The 23,315-nt window shown below is 40.1% G+C and overlaps 1 protein-coding gene across 2 annotated transcripts in view; it reads left to right on the top strand.

The window, feature by feature from the left end:
* Window positions 1-23,315, top strand: part of R3HDM1 (R3H domain containing 1) — a 109,650-nt gene that overhangs the window by 32,350 nt on the left and 53,985 nt on the right. Inside the window, exons 2-5 of one of the 2 annotated variants that reach the window (XM_054970845.1) lie at window positions 1,416-1,621; window positions 3,219-3,429; window positions 17,166-17,207; window positions 17,648-17,737. In XM_054970845.1, the coding sequence (XP_054826820.1) occupies window positions 3,259-3,429; window positions 17,166-17,207; window positions 17,648-17,737 (303 nt within the window). In that variant the 5' untranslated portion in view covers window positions 1,416-1,621; window positions 3,219-3,258. The remainder of the gene's footprint in view (window positions 1-1,415; window positions 1,622-3,218; window positions 3,430-17,165; window positions 17,208-17,647; window positions 17,738-23,315) is intronic. The other variant, XM_054970844.1, reaches the window with a different exon arrangement.

Raw genomic sequence — 23,315 nt, forward strand, 5'->3', positions numbered from 1 at the left:
AGATTGTGGACTGTGTCTCTATAGTTGTACCAGCCACCCTTCCCTGTTGCTTGCCACTGCCTCCCAGGCATCCTTCACTTTTTACTCTTGTTACCTTCTAAAGACACTTAACTTTTCACTCCCCTCCTAACCACCCTTTATGCCCTTTCCACCTGGATGTCCTTCGCCCCCTTCCTCCAAAACACTTCCCAACGTTCATTACCTTTTCCTGGTGTGGTCCTGTTATGACTCATGCTGCCTGGCCCTCATTGCGGTGCCAGGTGGCCTCAGGGTTTCAGGAGGGTGGTTTTGATGAAGAGAGTTTGATTGCATTCTGTTGCACTGTTTATTGTATAATCTTGGTCTTGCTACCTTATCTTCTGCGTTAGTATTTTCTGTATTTTTCCTAGTATGTTATGGATTAATATGTTTTGTCTGCTTTGTCTTCTAATGTTGTGGTTCTAGGTCTGTTGCATTGTTCACTGTATGCTGTCTGCATTGTTTTTATATTTCAAAATCCTTCAGTCTCACAGGAAATGCAGCTAAAAATAAGTAACCCAGTAAGCATCGTGTAGGGCAGTGCAGTTGTTACTAGAATGTGTCCGCTGTTGATTTCACTGGTCTCCAGATTTCCCCACAGGTTTCACATGGTAAAGGATACTTGCCAGAGAAGGCTGGAGGAAGCTGTTCTTGAAAGATCTGCATAATTCCTTTTAATAGCACTTTTGTACTAGGGCAAGGGAAGAAGTACAGGTGACTCATTCTGTGCAAGCAGCAGGGTTGGCCTTGGTTGCAGCGGAGTCTGCTGTGTCTGCCTTTATGCCAGTGCTTGTACTTTGTTGGCAGTTCTGAGAACCACTCTGTTAACAGATTGTTTAGGATTCTGTCTTTAGGAAAAAATACATGCCTAAATATTAATTTAAAATGCATTGTGCTATTGTTGCTGTGGGCCATAGATCTGCAGTTTTATTGGCAAGAGAGTTGGTTTTGTATTCCTCCCCTTGAGGACATCTTTGAATGGAGGCGAGATGAAGGAAGATATTACCAATCTGTAAATCCTTGCTGAAAGGCAATTTCTTTGAACTTCAATAAAATGTACCTATCCTTGCAGAAGGGAGCATTTACAAGAATGAACTACCGAAGGATTATCTACTGCAGGAAATTAGTTATATTAGCCTAGATTCTTGAATCTCAGCAACTGAGAGCTGAAAAGGATCTCAAATTCATAAAGCCCAGTTTTGTAACTTATATAAACTGTGGGTTTGTGTGTGTGCATACAATTCATTACCACTTACTAAATTGTCCCTTAAAATTGCTTGTGAGAAATTTTGTGGAGAAATATACAACTGGGAAGGAGGGGGAAGAGAGGGCTTAGTATTGGAATGTATTTTAAAACCTCTTAGATTCTTTTAAAAACTTTAAAATACTCATTTTAGGTGTCTAAAAGGGATGATATTGTTGATGCCAGACAGTATAATCCAGCCCAGGAGTCTTCAACCGTGATAAGGACATGGGACTCCTGCCAGATTCCAGATGGTACATCACAACTGACATCTTGGTTGACGACTGTGAAAAAGAACCTTGGATTATTTTATTTTATTTTTCTGGGAGACCACAGTCGTGGAACTACAGGATACATCAGGCAAGTAATCTGAAGCACGTACCTGTTTTCTGTGTGCTGCTTGAAGAACAGCAGAAATCTATTGCTTAGACACCTGAACTGTCAGCTCAGGAGGGGATGGGGGCAGCTAAAGTCTTAAGCATTCACATTTGTAATTCTTCAGAAGGAGTGTCAAGAAATGATTGTATTGGGGGAGAAACATTCCAAATGTTAAAGGGAGCAGCTCAGACCTGTTTTCACCAGTGTAACTTTTGTCTTGGAACTAGTAAGAATTGCTTTTCCTTGTTTAAGAGGAGCTGTACCTTCAGTCAATTTTTACTTTTATTTTTTACTGATTTCCTTTCATTTTTTTGTTCTCCTCTTTAGAATTTACATATGGCCAATCTAGCTTCAATAGTCAACAATATAGTCAAGTTTAGAGTAAGGACCTGCATAACCTTTTCAGTCTTAGCTGAAGTAATAGAATCACATTATTCCTCCTGCCCTCTCCCCTTCCCCCACACCCTGCTTAATTGTAGTTATGTTGCTTCAGTGCCAGTATTCATGGTATTAAAACACTGACTAACAAACCATGGTTTAAGAGTGCATTGGGTTAATGCTTAGTGTGCCTTCTCTCACTCATTGGGCTACAGAAAAGCTTGACAAGACCTGCTCACAATTGATACTGCTCCTGAAATATAACATATCTCACTAGGAGTCTTCTATCCACACTCATTTTAAAGGTGGAGGAATGTTGATGTGCCTCATCCTAGTGGTGCTGAAGGCATTTTGCTCAATAAGGACCTTCCTCTTGTGTTGCCTCAGCCAATCAGGCAGACTTCAAAGGCAGTGTCTCTGCAGCTTGCCTTTGAGCTAATGTAGGCGGTGCTTTCACAGGTGATGTCCAGTGCAGCACATTGATAAGACCAGACTCACCGATGCCATGGTGCAAGGTGCGGCCCAGGAGTAGAATGTGGAATTTGTTGTCACGCCTGGATTTATGCTAGTGTAGTTCCTAATATCGCCATGCTAGGCTGAATTTCAAAATGTTTATAATATAATGGATTTATTGCTACACGGTTTGCAGAGTAGTACTGCCTCTTGTGGCTACAGAAAATAGCATTATAGGGAAGATGTCCTTCCTTCCTGGAGGCAGGCACACTATTTGTAGCATGGAGCAGATTTACTATGGCATCAGTGCAGCACATTTCATCCTTGTGAAGACTTGTATAGACTTATCTACTGACTAGACAACAGGGCTCTTTTGTTGTTTGCAGTCACTTAAAATGATTTAATTGTCTAATTTTTAAACGTTCTGTTCTCAGCACAAATATACTATAGTTTTTAAATAAAATTGTTGATCAGTTGACTTAACAGATCATTTTGGAATTTTAATCAAGAAAAATGCCCCTTCCCCCTATTTTTAGTTTAAGAAGGTTAGTATAATTTAACTTTTCAGCCTTTGTTTTGATTCTTATACAAGTATTGCAGTCTGTGCTAATTCATGATGCAAGTGAGATTCATAGAGTAAAGCCTTCCAAAAGCAGTTATTGTTAACTTAAAATAATTCAAACAGTACGTAAAATCTGTTTAAAAGAGCATCTTAAATATATGCTATCTTTTCCCCCCTCTTCTAAAGGCTCCCTATTTCCTGTAGATTTTAAAATTAACCTTTTCTAATGAGGATGACTGATACTATTACTGTAAAGGAGGAAGGTGTTACAATGAAAGGTTCAGAGGCAGAAGTAAAAGACAATACTGCATTGGAACACTTCATTAAATCAGAAAGTCATGAGCAAATTCAAATGGAAAAAGATGAAAGGTGTACTGACAACAAAAATGATGTGCAGGTAAGAAATTTCTTTTTTCTTTTGTTCTTTATTTTTATTCTACTGTGTGGCACTTTTTATAAAAACCCTAGCTTTAATTCTTAAGACTTGAGGGATATGTACATCTCTTTAATGCTAGGTACCTGATGGCTCAACAGTTTTTTAAATCCATCTATTATTTCTCTTTCCTCACTTCCCCTTACCTTTTTTAAAATATATTTTTATTTTTAAAAAACTAAAGTGATAGTATAGGGACTATAGAAAAGAAAAAAGGATTATATAACAATTATATGCATCAAAGTAATTATATATAACAAGATATATAAAAAAGTATATTTTCCCAACATTCCCCTCATTAAATTTTTAAGACACTATCTGACTACAATAATACTTGCTTGGAATACATCTATACTCAGCATTTTTAGGTTTACAATTTTTATTCAACATTTATATTCAGCATTTATATTCAACACTCAACATTTTAAGTTTCAAATTTCATAGCTAATCTGTTTTGCAACTACATAATTAATTTTAATTATTAAATGTTATTGCCTATTCAATATTATATACTTTCACCACTTCTATCTGGCCACTATAACTTAACAAATAGATAATACATAATCCCTTTGTATTTTGATATATCTCATAATAAAAAATGATAATGAGGGATGCTTGTACTCAAGAACTGCTTCTGTATTGTATTATAAGATGTATTATATTCAAGATGTTAAATTTGAAACTTATTCTCATTCTGCTTCTACATTACATTACATTTGTATATAACTTATATACAATTCTTTTTTTATTTAAAACGTTTCTCATTCAAAATTTGTCTCTTGCTTGCATAAGCAGCAGCCCCAGGACTTACCTGGGCAGCTGGTTTGCTGACCGTGGGGTGTCCAAAGGGGCAGGAAGCATGGTGGCCGCCATATTCGGCTCCCCAGGCTCCCCCAGGGGCTGCCTGCGCCCAGTCACTTTGAAATTCCCCAGACTGCCAATTGGAGCCAGCTAGGAGGCAGATTGGACAGGGGCGGGGTTTGGCAGCAGACCGGGGAGCCTGGGCTTCACTCAAGTCTGGCGGGCTGCTATTTTTAAATCAGGCTTTCCCGCTCCCTGCTTCAGTTGCGTTCCTGCAGCCGAAATCCCACCCATCACTTCCTGCATTTAGGGCAGTTTATGGGAATGTCATGTTATTTCATTTGTCACAACTTTGAGAGTGCTGTTGCATTGGGATCCGATCACTCTGAGGGGAGATGGGGCTTGGGTGCCCAATCTCTCTATTCTGGGGGATTCCCATAAAGAATCATGGGAGTGAGTCATGGCGGGCAGGCCCAGCTCAGGGGGCTGCCTGGGCAGACTCACTCCCAGGTGGCAGGGGGTTCACTCAGGGGTGTACACCCACATGGTACCCCTCAAACTGCTACTCCTGGGTCCTCCCACCCACAGCCAGAGTCTGTGGGGGCTGGAGGTCATTGGTTGGTCAGCCAATGTTGGGATCCGACCCTGTGTGTCGCCAATGCTTCTATTGCTGTACTCAGTAAAGTTGTGGCCTCCTTTTAAACTCAACCATGTCTGTGTTTTCTGTCGCCTCATTCACCTCCCCTCCTCCACTGCCCCTCAACGCTGGGCAGCAATACACATTCCATTTCTCCTCAAATTTCGTGATTGATCTATTTCTCAAATAAGTTGTCAATTTTTCCATTACTGCATATTCAGCAAGTTTATTTTCCTTTTCTTCCAAGAAATTTCTTCCATTTCAGAATGTGAAGTGCTCTAAAATGCTTATAATGGCTGTGAACATGCTTGTTTATAATTTATGTTTGGATGTGGTTGTCCTTGCTGATGTGCTCAGTAAGATACTTTATCATTTACTCTTTGGGTATGCAAGTTTGGTTAACCTCACAAGTTCAGTGACTTTTCTTTTTAAAGAAATGTCTATCACTGACTTGTTTTTTACTTGGCATGCATACTTTGTTGACCTTCAGAAAATTAACCGTTTCATCATCTTTGTCAGAATGAAGACCTTTGTTGTACAGAGCTGCAGCCAATAATTTTGGTTCTTTGGCCATTTCCAATTTCTCTAGTGACCTCATCACTTCTGGCAGTATCAATTGTGTTTGTGTGCTTCACTTCTTGTCTCGATTCCTGTTTTGTTTTACAGGTGGTATCTTGCAATTAAAAGCAAAAAGTTTGTCTTGCATTATGGTAGCCCATTTCTGTCACTTTTAACGTTTTTATTCATTCATCTTTGAACGACTTGATCACCAAAATCTGAGCAGTTACCCATCTATTATATCTGCTTGTTCTGCCTTTCCTCCAAGGAACTTGGGGCAGTGTACATAGTTCCCCCCTCTTCCATTTTATTCTCACAGTGACCCTGTGAAGTAGGTTAGAATTAAAGGAGTGAGCGGTGCAGGGTCACTTGGCAGGCTTCATGACTGAGTGAGGATTGGAATCTGATTCTCTTCAGTCATAACCAAACACTTCTTTTTAATTATTATACTGCACTGGCTCTCATCATACTCCTCCCTGCCCTCCTGCATTATGCCACTTGTCATCAGAGTCTTTAACGAATACTGTATGCACCTTTTAATTAGTTTCTACCTTAAAATCAGGAGTTCACTCGTATCTTCAACTCAAAAGAGAGAGAATCAGGTTTGTTTGTTTTTTTAACTGCGTTCTAGAAATGGAATGGCTTGTTTATGGTCATGTAACAAACTGTTGTCTGATTAGAAGAATTCATGTTGCTGGTACTGGAATGCTTTGGACAAGGAAAATAGAATCAGCTGTGACTCAAAGGATATAATTTAGAAAAAGATAGGTTTAAGGAAGATGAGCATGTGAAAAAAAATCTGCCAAATAGAGAACAAAATGTATAGCTTTATAAAGATTTTTATATTGTTTGAAGGATTTTTGGGAACAATAGCTTATAAACTGATCCCATCCCTAAGTAATGTATGCATGTTAGTTGAAGCTTTGTGCCGTTAGTGAGTTAAATTCCATTCTAGGTTGTAGTTCCTTATTTAGATGTATTGTACTCCTTTGGTTGTAACCAAGAAAAATGTTGTGTTAAAAACATGGTAAGAAAGAAAAGAAATTATGCCTGTCTCCCCTGCAACCTCCCTGGAGCTTAAAGGGGCTGTGTGGTATTTCTGATGGACGAAATATTACATGTAGGGGGACCCATCCATGCTTTAAGGGCCAAATTACACATTTGATAATAAGCACTAAATTGGTGCTCCTAAAATCACATACTAATGACTAAGTCCTATTGGGGTTTTGTTAATAAACAAGTTTAGGATTATATAGTGTGGTTGACTTAAAACTCACTCTAATGAAATTTAACAAGGGAAGGCTGAGGATAACCCATGCTGCCATAATAATTTATTATATAGGCCCAGATTTATTTATTTATTTTATTTATTGCATTTCTAGACCGCCCTCCCCGTCAGATGGGTTCAGGGCGGTGTAACAGCATACAATTTGCAACAAACAGTTTTAAAACAATAAAAATATTATGAATTAACGTTAAAACACTATTCCATATACAATAAAATTTCTCGATTGGCAGAATAAATATTAAAATACAGCATTTTAGGCACAGGGCTTGGCTCTTACATCATGCCCTGCACCACACTTATGAGCTCCTGCATGGGTGGTGGATGGTCTTCAGTGGTATGGCCGGCAAGAGGCCAGCCTAGCCCCCACCAAATGCCTGGCGGAACATCTCCGTCTTGCAGGCTTGGCGAAAGATAACAAATCTCACCGGGCCCTAGTTTCCTCAGACAGAGTTCCACCAGGTTGGAGCCAGGACCAAAAAGGCCCTGGCTTTGGTAGAGGCCAGACGGACCTCCCTGGGGCCAGGGACCATCATCAACTGCTTATTAGCTGATCAAAGCGACCTCCAGGGAACATATGGGGAGAGGCGGTCCCGAAGGTATGCTGGGCCCTGTCCGCATAGGGCTTTGTACGTCAACACTAGAACCTCGAACCGGACCCGGTACTCAACTGGTAACCAGTGCAGCTGACGGAGGATGGGTGTTATATGTGCCATGATTGGAGCTCTGGCAACCACTCGTGCAGCTGCATTCTGAACCAGCTGCAGTTTCCGGATCAAGCCCAAGGGAAGCTCTGTGTAGAGCGAGTTACAGTAGTCTAATCTGGAGGTGACCGTTGCCTGGATCACTGTCGTAAGGTCATGGGTCGATAAGTAAGATTGACAATCCTTTTTCATCATCATTGCTACATAACATTTTGTTTTGAATCCCACACATGTTTGAGATTTAAATTTGTTTAAGCTTCTGAATAGTATGTGACTAGATCACATGAGTATAAGAAAGAAGCATTTAAGTTTTGGAAAGCTTATATTAATTCTTTGTTCAAATCTACTGTTTCTATGCTTGTTCTGCTAATTTTTATGCTATGCAGACATTTTAGATGGTTTAAAAATCTTTTTACCCTTATTGTTTTGTTTCATATTACAGCTTCTGATTGGATTTTAGGTACTGTGTGTTTAGTATACTTTGCTTTGAATTCTATGTGCCATATTGATTGCTTTGAACAGAAAAAGGATAAAAATGTATGTCTTTGTGATTTACCATTGATGTGGAATAAGCTATGGTATAGATGTCTCTGCTTTAAAAGGAATTAATCAAATACAGTTTAAGTTCTCTACATCACAGACACCACATAGAAGCAGGGAGGTTGGCGACATGGAAAGAGTTAACATGTCACTGCCTGAAGTATGTAGTGACAATATAAAGATTCTTTTCTCAGTTAATGCAGTCAGTTTGACAAGCTACTTGATCTAGATACCATGTTGAAATAGTTGCTATACAGAAAAGAGGCTTGGCACTTAGACTTCAGTTTGTTTGTTTTGTTTTATTGCCTCCAGACTTGTCACTATGAAATCTGAATATTTTACTTTTATTTACTTATTTTACAAAATTTATATCCCATCTTTCTGCCCTCATAAGAGCAACCAAGGCAATGAACAGATTAAAAACATACACAATAAAATGACATCTTAAAAACCATTAAAATGAGCAAAACACAACATTAAAACAATTAAAACCAGAGCTAAAACGTACACAAAAACATGGAAACAACAATTAAAACATAGGACAGGAAGAGGGGATGACTGACGAAATGTCTTCTACCACTGGCAGAAGATGGCAACAGAAGACACAAAGTATTGTTTCTTTGTATTGTCGAAGGCTTTCACGGCCGGAGAACGATGGTTGTTATGGGTTTTCCGGGCTGTATTGCCGTGGTCTTGGCATTGTAGTTCCTGACGTTTCGCCAGCAGCTGTGGCTGGCATCTTCAGAGGTGTAGCACCAAAAGACAAATATCTCTCAGTGTCACAGTGACAGCAGTTACAATAAATACAGGAAGTGTAACTGCTGACGGGATCGCCAGCAAGAGGTGCCCGTTCCGGATTCCCCTTTCTCAAAGCAGTTACTCAATTACCAATTTGATAGATGTTAATTCTCAATAATTAAATCACCAAGTCAAAAAGCTTTTACGTGCCAAGTGCAAAGCAATAGTCCGCTTAGTGGCGTTAGCGGACTATTGCTTTGCACTTGGCACGTAAAAGCTTTTTGACTTGGTGATTTAATTATTGAGAATTAACATCTATCAAATTGGTAATTGAGTAACTGCTTTGAGAAAGGGGAATCCGGAACGGGCACCTCTTGCTGGCGATCCCGTCAGCAGTTACACTTCCTGTATTTATTGTACTGAAATTTCTCAGTGGCATGTGCAATAGAAAATAATGCTTTTATATAAGAAATATTATTGACTATATATGAATGGCACAGTTGAATATGTGAATGAAATCAGCATATGTATGTACAGAAGAGTGTGATATTGCCATTTGTACTTTTGAATGGTATTTAAAAGCTCTTTAAAATTGAGTCCTTTAGGAACAGCTATCACATCAGTATTACATCTACATTCCAAAAAGCTGATACAGAATTAGGTAGGAAAAAGCAAAAAAAAGCCATAATGAACTCTGCCCAAAACAGTCTGTGAGCATAAGATACATCTCCTTTTAAAGATAACAGAACATTTATGATTCATACATAGAAACACCTACTGTTCATTCATGTAGTTGTGAGGAACTCTATTTCAAAGTTGAATAGGCTTATAAATTCATTATTGTACAGGAATAGCATGCTTTATTCAGCGTATATAGACTTGGTTCTGCTGAAGATGTTAAATAACACTGGGATTTATGTATGAGGATTGCATTCTAAGGAAGGATATGTCTTACTTTAATATCAAGTCGAGTTTTCTTCAACAAACCTGGCATTTACAGCAACAAAGATGATAAGCAGGTCAATGTGCTGCTCTTTAAATGGTCTGAAGTTTTATAGTAGAATTTTGCTGTTTTTCTTTCAAAAGAAAGTGTATCGTTAGCAGTTATTGCCCCCCACCTCATTATACTTACGGGAAATTCACACCGAGTATAATTTCAGTAATGCAGTGGTTACCTGAACCTTCAGTGTTACTTCCTCCTTATTAGCCAGCTCATATAATAGAGGAAAATGTATCCTGTCTGTGTGTTCTGTTTTAAAAGCATACTTTCATGAAATGATGATTATTAGAAGCTGGTGCCTATTATGGATAAGACTTTTGGATCAGCTGATTCTGAGGACCCTGCAGATCCTGTGAACTGAATATGTGATGCAGCATACACAGTATCCAGAGGCAAAAGATGGCATTACTCTGACTATGGAAGTCTTAGTTTATGCAGCTTCTTTAATAGTTTTTTTGAGAGAAATTATTAATGTTGTTCTGGTTTTTAAAAAATCTTATTTTTTAGAGGATCTGCAGCTGGTGGTCGTGGGAGATGTCCCTCCACGAATCAATTGTTACCAAATGCGCTCAGGGTGACAAATGTAGGCTTAAAAAGGGAAAGCGAAGACTGTGATGAGTTGGGATAACTGGGCCTTGTTTGAGGATTATCAGGGCTACAAGCAAGCAGCTGGGGCAACTTCCACACAAATTACTACACAACCTGTCAACACTAGTACCTGATGTTTGTCCCCGTGGAGCAGTGTGTATCTTGGAGAGTAAGAACGGGCACTAGGACTAAGCAGAGGGTTGCAGATTGAGAGACAAGGGCAAAATACCAATCTCTTTTCTGTGTTGGGGAGCCATTGTAAATGGCTCAGTTCTGTTGATGCTCATACACGCCCCACAGTTTAGGCTTAGAGATCTGAGGGAAAGGCAGTTGGCAAGGGGGTCAAATGGGGGCGAGACAGCAGCAATTCAAAGAGTAAGGTTGGGTCTGAGATGTATGTCACAATCTAGAGCATACAAATGACAAGCAAGCAAGATCGGAGGCAGATGAGCAGTATGCAAGAAGACCTCTGCTGACAGTGTGTAATTTATCGTTGTGAAGGGACTGACCACAATAGCAAAGAAAAAAAATATTTACTTCACTTATAGCCCACCTTTCTCACTGAGACTCTAGGTGGGTTACTATATTTTTATATATTTGTATTTATACAATTATTTGATCAGATAGCATAAGACATTCAATAGGAGTCAGTAGGACTACCATTACGGAACTGGAAAACAATGCAGAAGATTACAAAGGTAGAAGACAATGTAATGAGGTGATAGATACAATAAGCACTGCAGTAGGCTACAATCCTATTCCCTTATAAAAACAACCTCCTGCGCTGTTTGATTATTCTGTAGTTCTAATCCTGTTATAAAAGTTCCCTCCATCTTGAACATTTCTGTTTTGCACATTCTACAAAATGATAGAAGTGTGGGATTTTTCCTCATTTCCCCAGGCAAGTTGTTCTGCAGGGTGGGACCCACCACAGGAATGCACGTGAACTAGCAGTGTCCAATCTTACCCATTTGCAGGGTGGCACCGTCAGAAGTCTTTGCTAAGATGAGCCAAAGCTGCGAGTGTTGTGTAATGATTGTGCCATGAAGAAAAAAAGGGTAGTTCTTCTGTGCCTGCTGATTTACGATGTTTATGAGCGTCTGAGCAGGCAGCAACATAATCTGTAATATTGTAAATTAAAATTGACCATTGCAGGCTTACCAGGAGGGAGAGAGGAAGTCTGGGAAGTTAAAATTGGTGCATCTGATTGGCACAGGAGGAAAAGTAGTGTGGATCAGATTCTTCCAGCTCCTCCAATTGGAGGAAGGGAAGAGGATTGGGTATGTAAAAGAGGCTTGATTTTTGTCTATTTGAATAAGAACAGAGTGTGAAAAGAGTCTTTGGTTTGATGAGAATGAAGGTAGGCTTTATGTAGGTTGTAGGAATGAGTAGTATATGTTGAGTGCCTCAAAATATGCCATAGCCATGATGTCTTGGTCATGTTGGGTTGGGGCTGTTTAGCAGAACTCTTTTAAAGGTTCTGCATGCCTTCGCTCTTTCATGTATTACTCAGCCATTGTTTCAAGGGGCGCTCAGTATCTTTCATCCAGAATAGCTAGTCTCAGCCTTACATTGCTTTTGCCAGCCCACTTTACTTCTTGCTTACAAATTTCTAAAAAATGTATATCTGACCTAGGTAGTTAGCTCAAGTACAGGCCAGAGTGGTAGGGAGTGATGCCAACAGAATGGGAGTATTTCAGTCTTAACAGTGCAATCTAGTTTTCTGTGTGTGTATTATTACTAATTTCTAAAAATGCATGTATCACTTTTCTGTTAGCAAAAGGTAACTTACAATCATGACTATAGGAGGAGAAAGTTTTATAGAACAGAATGTTTTTAACTATCTACATATAAAAGTAGAATAGATTCTGCCAGTTGGTCCAGAAAAATGGACTTACTCCATAAGCTGTCCTCTTTCACTTGAAAAACTAAAAACTATACAGTTATTTGAAGATCTAACTGGTTGCATTCTTGGCTAATTGTGAACACACAGACTTTTCCTGTTTCTTTCCCATTTAACAAAGTTCTTTAAGAGATGTATTGTCGAAGGCTTTCACGGCCGGAGAACGATGGTTGTTGTGGGTTTTCCAGGCTGTATTGCCGTGGTCTTGGCATTGTAGTTCCTGACGTTTCGCCAGCAGCTGTGTTAGCACTTGGCGGAAGCATTCACTTAAGAGACTTGCTAGCCTCAGTCCACCACTGAAGCATGTACTGCTTTCCATCATAACATTCCCTTGTATGATCAGTATTGATAGTCAGATGTAGGGGTGTGTGCTTCGGGTATCTGATTCAGAAATCCCAAAGCATTCATAATGCTTTGGGAAGCTTCAGGGCCTCCGGGGATTACGTTTAAAGGGCCCTTTCGCAAGCGGCAGGGCCCTTTAAACTTACCCATTTCCCACTCTTACCCTACCACCCCACTTCTACCACCCCCACTTACTGCTGGCACTGTGCTGGAAGAGGCAGCCTCCCTCCTGCCCGCTGGTGTCAGGTGGTGGTGGCAGCAGCCCTCTCTGCCAGGAAGCCATGCAGCTGCACAGCAGTGGCGGCAGGGAAGGCCCTCTCTGCCGGCCAGCCACAGCAGTCGCAGCTGCATGGCGACGACAGCAGGGAAGACCCTCTCTGCCGGCCAACCACGATGGCCGTGGCTGCGTGATGACGGTGGCAGGGAAGGCCTTCCCCGCCGGCCAGCATGGTGTTGGGCTGCTTCAGCCTTCCGCCTGACCAGGTAAGTGGGGTGGGGGATGGGGTTTAAAGGTGGGGGTGGGAGTTTAAGGGTGGTAGTGGGCTGCTCCATCACTTCAGTATGCTCTGAATCTTTCCGGAGCATACTGAAGCAACTTAGAAACCTGAATCGATTCTGGGGCTTTTTCCAAAGCTTTTTCCCCACTTTGGGTAAACCTGAAGCGGGAAACCCAAATATTTTTCGAGTGCACACCCCTAGTCAGATGTTTTGAGTGAATATCAATTTGTAATCTTCATTTAAAGTATCTTGTATCCTTAGTTTGGCTTGATTGTGAGTGAATCTTTGGCTTTATCTCAGGATTTAGAAGAAGAAAGTAGTACTTGAAACCTGTGTTTGTGTTTGAGAAGATGGCCATGGATTCTTTATGTATGCTATAGTTGTTCTGAGATCTGATCATTGTTTAATGTAGGGTACATTCTTTATGGTTTTGTTCAGACCAGGAGGAGACTGTTTGAGATCAGTGTTGAGATCTAGGTTTAAAAAATATATTCTAAGAAAGCTGAAATGAGCAAGTGGAGCTGGGAATATGAAAGATTTAGAAACTTAGTTCCAAGCTTCAAATTTTTCCAGTCATCTTGCTTGTGAACTAAGCTAAGCATTCCAGTATGTGCAGTTGAAGGCTGACAAAGGAACCTTTTTCTTGCTAGCCTTTATTCCAGGAGTTTGATGAGAAGATTATTTTATTTTTAATGTATCAGAAGTTGGGGGAGGGTTATGCAAATATTTCCTCCAAAAAGATCTAGATCAGTGAGGTGTTTCCTCAGGATCATGTGGGTTTTGAACTCAGTATTTGGGGGGTTGTGTAGAAAGTTAGGGGTGGAGTGCAAAAGCAGTGGGCTGAAAAGAATTACTGGGCTTTGGGCATCAGAAGTGTCAGGTGGGTGGTGGTTAAAATTATCTTGAAATAGGTGATCCAGTGTATTATGTATTTAAATGTTTGTATTCTGCAGGAACCAAAGCACTCATAACAGCAAATAAATAATATAAACAAACCAACAGATAAACTAACTTGATTTGATTTAGGATACAGTTGTTGGCTCATCCAAAGGCAATAGTTGTGAGTAAAGGTGTGCAGTTTGGTTCAGAATTCAGATTAAAATACTGAATTTGGCTGATTTGGTGAAATCCAGGTATTCCAAATAAAAAGCTAGGTATTCTGAATTTTTACTGAATTTTCGGTAAAAAATTGGTGAAGTTTGGCCATTGTTTTCGATGGGAAAATCAATAGAGCCAGTGTCATTCACAGCAATCAGGTACTGGGTTCAGCCAGTGGAGAAACCCCATAGAACAGAACTAAGCAGTATCCAGCCACAAGCACAAGGCATTCCCTTGCTTCAGTTTGCTTCTGTTGGGCTAAGTTGCAACAATGTCCCTTGCTTCAGTTTGGTTTAGGTGGAATGGACGTCATTTTCTGGTGTGATTTTAGTCACTTTGCTTCACTTTGGTTCTGGGGGGGTGGGGGTGGAATTCCATTCCTTTGCTTCTGTTGGGTTAAGTTGCAACAGTGTCCCTTGCTTCAGTTTGGTTTGGGTGGTATTAATGTGATTCTCTGGTGTGATGTTGGTCTCCTTGCTTCAGTTTGGATCGGGGGACATTCAATTCTCTTGATTCAATTTGATTTTGTTGGGCTTTCTCGGGAGTGAGCTCAGCTCACATTTGAGAGCTCAGCTTGCCCCAATGTGTTCCTGCAGTGGGAGTAAGCATTGCCTTTTCCCATAGGAAACAATGGCGTGGCTGGGGGCACTTTGTTCAGGAGCCCATAGAATTGGAACCTGGTGTCCAATCTTTCTGAAATTTGGACGGTCTTTATAGGACCATCAGGAGTAGGTTCTCTGCAAATTTGCTGAAGTTTGGATGAAAAGTTTTTTAAAAACCCACCCCAGTAGATGGCTCCCAGGATGATTTTCCCATAGAGAACAATGGTTGAATTTGTCAGAAATAACTGAACCAAATTAGAGAATCAGTTCAGAATTCAAGGAATTTTGCATTTTTTCTCAGATTTGTTTTTAAAAAAATGTATTTACCAAATTTTTAGGGGGTGCACACCCCTGGTTGTGAGCTATGGACTAATAGCCCTTTAGTTCCATGCCTTGTGTCAACTGAAACAGGTATGGAAAAGTAAACACTCAGCTATATGCTACTACTAGCCAAGACTGTTTTTTCAGTGTTTTCCTCCTTGAGGCTTATTGGACTTGTCGTCGCAGCTCATTAATGTAATGGATACATTAGGCCCTCAAGTATCAGCTTGTCTTTCAACTGAACAGTAAAAGGGTGTTTCGCTTATTGAAGGGAATACAAGCATGTGAACTTCCATGAAGGTCCAAAGCCTTCCTGTTTTCAGACTTCCTTATGTATGTTCCGTTCCATATGTGACTGTGTGGTAGATGCTTGATCATGTAATGTTAGCTGTTCTGTATCATAAGTCAGAAATCATGTCGAAGGTTTGCGTTCTTCTGTTTTGGAGAAAATAGGGAATATGAAGACAAGGTTAGAAAAAGGAAGGGAATATGAAGACATTGATGATAAAGGATATTCTAGGAAGCTGTACTAAATAATATGTTATACTGATTTAAATCTGTACTGAATAATAAGTTGTGTAGCTTTAAAGTGCTCTATTTTAAGTAGACTTGGAGATTAAGAGTTGTTTAAACTCCTTCCTCACCTTCATACTGACTTTCCCTCCCTCTAACATGCCATTATGCAGAGCAAACAAACTCCTGTAGGATGGCTCACCATCATAGTTCAATTAAAATAAAACTTGTGTGTTGTGCACATTGTGGAAAAATGGGAGAACCAGTATTATTCTGCGGTAGTAAAGTCAAGTGAAATGAAAGTGACTAAGTGCAGATGTCAGAGAATCCACATTCATGCTAGAAAATATCACATTCACAGTGGGTCACATTGAAATTGGAAGTATTTCTTTATTTAACAGGAATAGAAGACCGCAAAAAAAGTTTGTATCTGTGTTGTACAAACACCTCTAGCATTTTGACAGTCTCTTAGCCTGTTCTTTTATTGGAATATTGTTTCTTAAATAAAAATCACTGGCCTCTGCTAAGTTGTAACTATGTTTTGCTTGTGTTAGCACTTGACGGAAGCATTCACTTTTTAAATATAATTCTACATTACAAAGTAGTTTTAAGTTGTAGAAAAATGTTTCACAATATTTCTCAGTCTTTAAATCATTCAGTGATAAGTTGGCTCAAAGCTCAATGGCTTATCCAGCTGGCAAGCTTTATGGCTGTGAAGGGACTTGAACATGTGTTTAGAGCAAATCCCACTTTCTGTTGTAACATCATGGCTTTTAATTTACCAGTGAAAATGTGGTCCTTTCAGTAGCCCATGTATGTGTCAGTACGCATCTTTATTCCAGATCCACAGAAACATGCCCAGATCCATGTGCATTTGTAGAAGGATCCAAGGTAATAATCACTGTGGAAATACTGCAGAAAATTATTTCCTTGTGGCAATTGATCCCTGCCCAGTCTATAATGCTAGCTAGTACTTTGCTGTATAATCTTTCTCTCCTCCAAATTATTTTGAGAATAACATCCCTGCAGATAGCAAACTCCCAGAGTGATAATGCAAGAGATGATGATAACCATAGGTATTATCTAACATTTATATCATGAGAGAGGAGAAACAGTAAAATGGCTCAGTATTATTTGGAAACTGGACTTCTCCTGTGATGACTGGTATCGCTCAAGGGGAAGGGAATACTTAGAAGCAGTTTTTGTTTCTGGTGACCCTATGCCTGTCTTATCTGAAGACTAGAGGAGCAGAGCAGGCAATGATATATTCAGCACTTGTCTGAATGCATTAACTTCTGAGCTATTAGCAAGTTTTTTTTAAGTTGGTGGTTTTTCTGTTTACAAGCAAAATGATGGTTTAAGAATGGAAACTGAAATATTGCTTCATCTAAAAAGCTGACAGCAGTCTAAGCTGTATTTTGCTTCTGGTTAAACGGATGGATCATCTTGAATCTAATGGTCACTGTGAAATTGCTTTCTCTCTGCTGTGCACACTGGTGAATTAACAAATGCCTTATACAGTCAGTACATAAAGTTTAATACAAACTCTCTTTTGTTGTGCTCACCATTCAGCGGCCAGCGCAGTCTTTTGGACAGACAGGAAAAAGGTCAAAGGTACAGTAGACTTGCGTGCTGGCATGCTAAGGAAGTCTTCATGCTTAATGAAGCCTTGCTATTTTGTGAAGCTATGTATTGACTTTAGTTTTGTTCCTTTTGGCAATATAGTATTTTTGGTGTTTTTTTTGTTTTGTTTTGCATAATCGTTTGCTTTTTGTGCTTTGCCTTTATATTTATAGTGGCTTTTTGCTGCCAGAGGTAGGAAATATTGCTGTTCCTTTGCTTACTTTTTTATTAACTGAAGTTGCTTTCTGCTGATACCTGGTGACTCCAGAGCTTTAACTGCTTGTCCTTTTGCCCTCCAAAACAAATGATTGTGTATTGAAAGTAGTTGACATTTGAATGTGATCAGTTTTGTTACATGCTTGGCAGCAAGTTTAATTTGAGGGAAAATAACTGTGAATTGTAGAGTTTTAATTGTAAATACTTTTCTTCAGTCAAGTACAAAGTTAAAGCTAGTTCGGAGCCTGGCTGTGTGTGAAGAATCTCCTCCACCTCCCACAGCTGAGATTTCACAGGATGTGCAGGTAAAAAAAAAAAAAAGATCACATGTGGGACCTCAAACTTTGCTCCTTAAGCACGTTTGTTTGAAAGAGAGGAACACAGGAGTTGAGTTAGTTCTTTGGGAGTATTTGGGCAACTGGCAAAAGTGTGTGTGTGTGTGTGGACAGCCCATATTAATGTAAAGCAGTCAGTCTCTCATTAGCAATAAATAGATGTACTTTGGGTATGAATACGTTTTGTGCACTTCATGCTCTGTCCCTGACATAGATTGTCCAAATTAATGGGAGGAAGAAAGTTTGTTTCTTGCCGGCTTTGTGGCCAAAGAGTACAATATTACTTGATTTTTAATGTCACCTTATAGTTTGGAATATTTATGTGTGTGGCTAATATTGAAGGCTTGGCATCGCAGCCAAGATTTACAACACACATTCCGGTAACATTGGGGAATGTTCCTTGGCATTGAAACCATAGAATTAATTAGTGTGGATTTCAGCTCATTGAGGAAAGGATCAGAGTTGTGCGACCTACTTAGCACACTGAGCAGAATTAGGTGAGGGCGGGATATGCATACAAATAGAACTAAGGATAAGGAGGGTATGAGAGGTGAACATAATAGTCTCACAGGAGAATCTGCTAGCACTCTGGTGTGTGATTACTGAACACTTGCAGTAATTTCAGATGGGGAACAACTCCTATGAGAGAATGTATTTTGGTGTGACTACTCCCACTTATGAACCATGTTGAGGGTGGATCTTGCATTGTGAATTTTGATGAGAGTGGCTAGATCTCTCTCCACAGAGGAGTATAAGTGTCTGAGATCCTTTCAGTAAAGACTTGCATGGTCCAGTTAGGAATACCATTCTCTTCCGCCCAACAACAAAATTCCCAAGAGTGCTCTTGAGCCGCACTGGATCAGTGCCAGTCTGAGATGCATGGTAGACAGCCAGAACACTGAAAGCATGGGTTAAACTGTTACTAGTCTGATATGATGGTTATCCCATTCCACATTATGTTCCTCTGCTGAAGGAAAGAGGAATGTAGGTCTTGTGTTACGCAGACTTCTGCTTGCTTGCAAAAATTTAGACCAAGCAGAAGGAGCCATCCCATAAAATAAGAACCATTTTTCTCTGACACAGGACAGCTCTTTTTTTCCAGACATTGCAACTAATTGCTTATAATAATGAGATGGTGTCTGGGATGGCAGACTGCATTCAATTAAATAATATGGATCATGGTTACAGTAACATAGGAGAAACTAGTTCCAAAAAATTTTTCTACTCCAAACAGTAAAAAATGATGTATCTTTTACTTGAAAATATGATTGATTGCTGATGCTGAGTGACATGATGGTGACTAAAGAAGATAGAGATTGTCCTCATATAAAGTAGTGGTAGGTAGGGGTGTGCACTTCGGGTTTCTGATTCGGATAAATGCTGGCCCCGATTTGGAAAGCTGCAGGGCCCTTTAAACATCATCCCACCCACAGCCCCCACCCCCACCGACCTTGGCAGCGGCAGCGGTGGCTCTGGCTCCTCTGCCACCATGCTGCCACCTGAGCCTGTGGGGTGGTGGGAAAGGCCAGAGCCACCGCCTCCGGCCTTTCCTGCCTCTCAATTGGCCATGGCGCGCCGGCAGCCATTTGAGGGGCAGGAAAGGCCAGAGGAGGCAGAGAAAGCCCTTCCTGCTCCTCAAATGGCCGCCGTGGTGCCGCCACGCTGCTGTCAGTTGAGGGGCCGGAGGAGGCGGCTCCAGCCTTCCCCACCACCCCGCAGGCTCAGGCGGTGGTGCAGCAGCAGAGGAGCCGAGCTGGCTGGCTCCAGACCGTCGCAGCCTCGTGCTGCCGCCGCCACCCACCTGTCAAAGACCCTCCCAGCAGGTAAGTGGGTGGGGGGTGGAGGGGTTGCCCCAGGGGGGTGGGCGAGTTTCCCCCCTCACTTCAGCATGCTCCAAATATTTGCAGAGCATACCAAAGTGAGTAAAATACCTTAATTTTGAAGCGGCTTGCCGCTTCAGAATTAAGGTATTTCCGCATTTTTTTCCCACTCCGGGGAAACCCGAATCTCCTCCCCATGCACACTCCTAGTGGTAAGCTGATAAAAATCTTTTTTTCAGACTTTCACTAACTTTGAAGATACTCCAGTTTCCCCTTTTGACAAGTGAAGGAATTCTGGAGAGATTCACCAGCTATATTGCCTTTAATCGTCTAAATAAACTTTGCTAGACCAGTAGTTTGTAGTCTGTGTTTGTGGGTTAATTACTGCACCGATTGACCCTTCCATTCCCCATTGATAACATTTAAAGTTCATTGCCTTTTGTGAATGAAGTTCTTCTGGTAAACATATTAAGTACATCACTGTCATAGGATAGGATGGATGCTATGAATTTTCTCTTTCCGGTTGTTTAATATGTCTGCGGGAACTACTTTCTTTTCAACTTTTCTGTAGGAGGGTTTTTAGCATTTTCTGTTGTTGTTCGTTGAAGTTTTGACTTGTTAAAAGTTTTCTTTTTAGATCTTGGTTTCCTGGCTAAGTCAAGTCTAGGGAGTAGGGATTTTCCAATCAGCAAGGGCTGGGCATAGAGCTTATACTTTAAACTGCTAAGTGAAAGCTATAACCACTCTAATATGCTCCATCATTTGAAGAGAATGAACTTTCACAGTAAATTCAACATTCCTTTTTGTGGTGAACCCTACATGTTCATGAGGTTGATTAGAATTGGTTAACAAATTTTGCAAAGCAGCTATAGTATTTTTTTGCTGATTTCTCTGTGTTCATTCTTCTTTTGGCTTGCCAATTCATTTTCTTGCATAGTGGCTGATACGATTAGTGCCATAAGTTTCTGAAAAAAGAAAAGGTGAAAAATAACAAATTTGAACAATTATATGCATCCATTTTTATTCTGCACTTCCTCCAAAGAACTCAAGGCAGCCTATATCCCCTCCACCCCATTGTTAATAGCCCTGTAAGATTAGTTAGGCTGAGAGAGAGTGACATTCTTAACCATTACTCCACAGTGCCCAATTTGTATTAAGTTCATTTATATTATAAACTTAGGTTGCTGAGAGTTATGGTACTGCTGTTTTTTTCCTGTTGAATAGCCATTGCATTTTAAAAGTCTATAGAATCAATAAAGGCAAACAAGAGGGATGGTTTCTTATTTTGTCCTTGTTCCCATGTTCCTTGAAGAGGATTGTTGGCAAGTGATGGCATATGGTAATAACTCGATAATATGTATGTGAAACAGCTCTTGATGACATGACTAGGTCTATTACTAGGTCTAGTGCAGTAATAGCATTATCATAATAGACCAAAAAGAGTTGGCACTGTGATTTATTAGAGAGCTTGGTTGCTCAGCCTCTTCATGAGAAACTCTCTCTCTCATTTAGTACAGGTTATTATCTTAATGGTAGGCTTGTTTGTATCCTTTCCCCTCCTAATTTAATATAAAATCATCATTGGTTAGTTCACCATTTGCTGATAGGATGTTAGCTGACAGCAATAAGGTATCAGAAAACAGGTGTTATATCACTTTCTCCATTTAGCTTTTATTATAGAAAATCTTGCATTTGTAGCAGTATGGACTTGATAGCCTGCTTTTTTCATCTCACTGAATCAAAATCACAGAGTTCCAAGACTTAAGAATGTGGTCCTCTCTGAGAGACAAGAGCAGATGCAGTCTTATGGCAGAGCTTTACTATAGAAATTGTGTAGTTGTTTGTAGGGCTCTAGCTCCTCTCAATTTTTGCCAAGGCCAAATTACCTTAGGAATATGAATAGATTCCATGGAGAGCCATTTACATCATTTAATATACTTTTTCCAAAAGCCACAAACCGTAAGTTACATTCATGTTTTTCTGGTGATAAGTTCCACATTACAAAGGATAGAGACTAGGGAAGTATTATGTGGATGAACTTGTAAAACAGCCCCATTTCATGCTTTAGGCAAGACTGGAGTCTTTGAAAAGGCAAATAAAATGGCTGAGTCATACAAGGGGATATTCAGGAGGACTGAAATCTTTTGTACAGTGCTTAAAAACTTTGCTTAAAAACAAATCTCAAGATGAGACATTGAATTATCTGCTCTGTGAAGATCATGCTCATTCTGTTTTCAGAGAGCAGTGCTACTAGTCTTCAATCTGAAATAAATTTATCTGCCAAACTTGATTTCAAATTATTTAAGTGATTTAGAACAGAAGACAGGTCCTCAGCTATATTACAGTGTGTGTTTGACACCTTGTGGGAAAATGTAATACAACTATTCTGCTAGGGTGAGTTTGGGCCATTTACGGCTTTCCAAGATGGACAATGAAATTATGACCAGAACTGTGATACTATCTTTTATCTCCTGCTCCCATATAAACATTATTTTAATTCTGCATAGGCTTACCTTGTGAGTAATTTAGAAGGTACATTTTTAATTCAGCTCATGGCCGTCTGTGGGAACTGAAAAATCAACATGTGAGAACTTCCCTTCTTCACATTGTCAATGAGATGAACACCCAGCTGTGCCAGCATCTAGGCTCTGCTGTACTACAAGTTACAGTCTCATTTATTACAGTTACAGTTCCCTGGACTAACTATCTGTAGATTATAGTTTAACCTAGATAATGGGAGTTAATCCCTTAGATTTTCTCTTTGGTACTCGCACAAGGAGTGACTGTCTGAGGTTCCCCCTCCCCCATACTATATTAATTAAATGAGTGTTGTGTATAGAACAGCAAAATGTTTGAGTACCAGAATTTTCTGTCTTGATAGAAACAATAAAGCATTTCTTGGTTATGAAAAGTCAAGTTTAAAATGAATAGTATGTCAGTCCTTGGCAAGTAAATCCCCAAGTTCTCCACAGCAATCACACAGGTGGTTTGGTTGAAGTAACTTTTATTAGAGATCTATCAGGTTCAAGGGTTCAGACGGTGGAATCGGCAGAAGTAACGTGTTGGGGGAAAGCATGGTTAGTTATAGGTTAAAGTCCCGCCCCAGGTTAGTAGCCCGTTGAGATTCTGGCACGAACGCCAGAGACAAAAGTTTAGACTATGATAGACAACAATAGCAAGTAGGGAATGAAATCATCCCCTGTTCTCAGGGAAGATACAATTCAGACTAGCTGCATCTGGCCTCAAGGCCATTGGCTACAGAAGTGAAAGTGTTTAACTTCAAAGGGGAGATGACACACTGAACTTCCAAATAACAGGCACTGAAAGAACTCTCCACAGGGTCAGAGGATTAATAGGTTGCACATAACATACCCATGGCATGTACTGCAGGCAGGCATACATGACGTAATAATGCCTCTAGAGTCTCCTCCTGAAAGTAAATCTCTGCTACTTTTTTGTCTAGAGAAAGTGCTTGTTTTTTTCTTCTTAAAGCTTTAGGATAAGATTCTGAGTTTCCATGACAGTTCTTGATAAGCAGTACCCTTCCATAGAGAGTTGTGCCCATACTGTATCTCCTTGCTGTTTCCAATTGACCCTGAAAACATACAAGCTACAGATCAGATAAAGAGATATGCATAGTGATACTGACTTAATACACGTGTATATCTTTCTGCATCAAGATCTATTGGGTGTAAATGGGTGGTACATGCTCAAATCTACCCCCCTCC

Source organism: Eublepharis macularius, chromosome 2 (assembly GCF_028583425.1).
Source record: "Eublepharis macularius isolate TG4126 chromosome 2, MPM_Emac_v1.0, whole genome shotgun sequence".
In the NCBI taxonomy this organism is placed as follows: domain Eukaryota; kingdom Metazoa; phylum Chordata; class Lepidosauria; order Squamata; family Eublepharidae; genus Eublepharis; species Eublepharis macularius.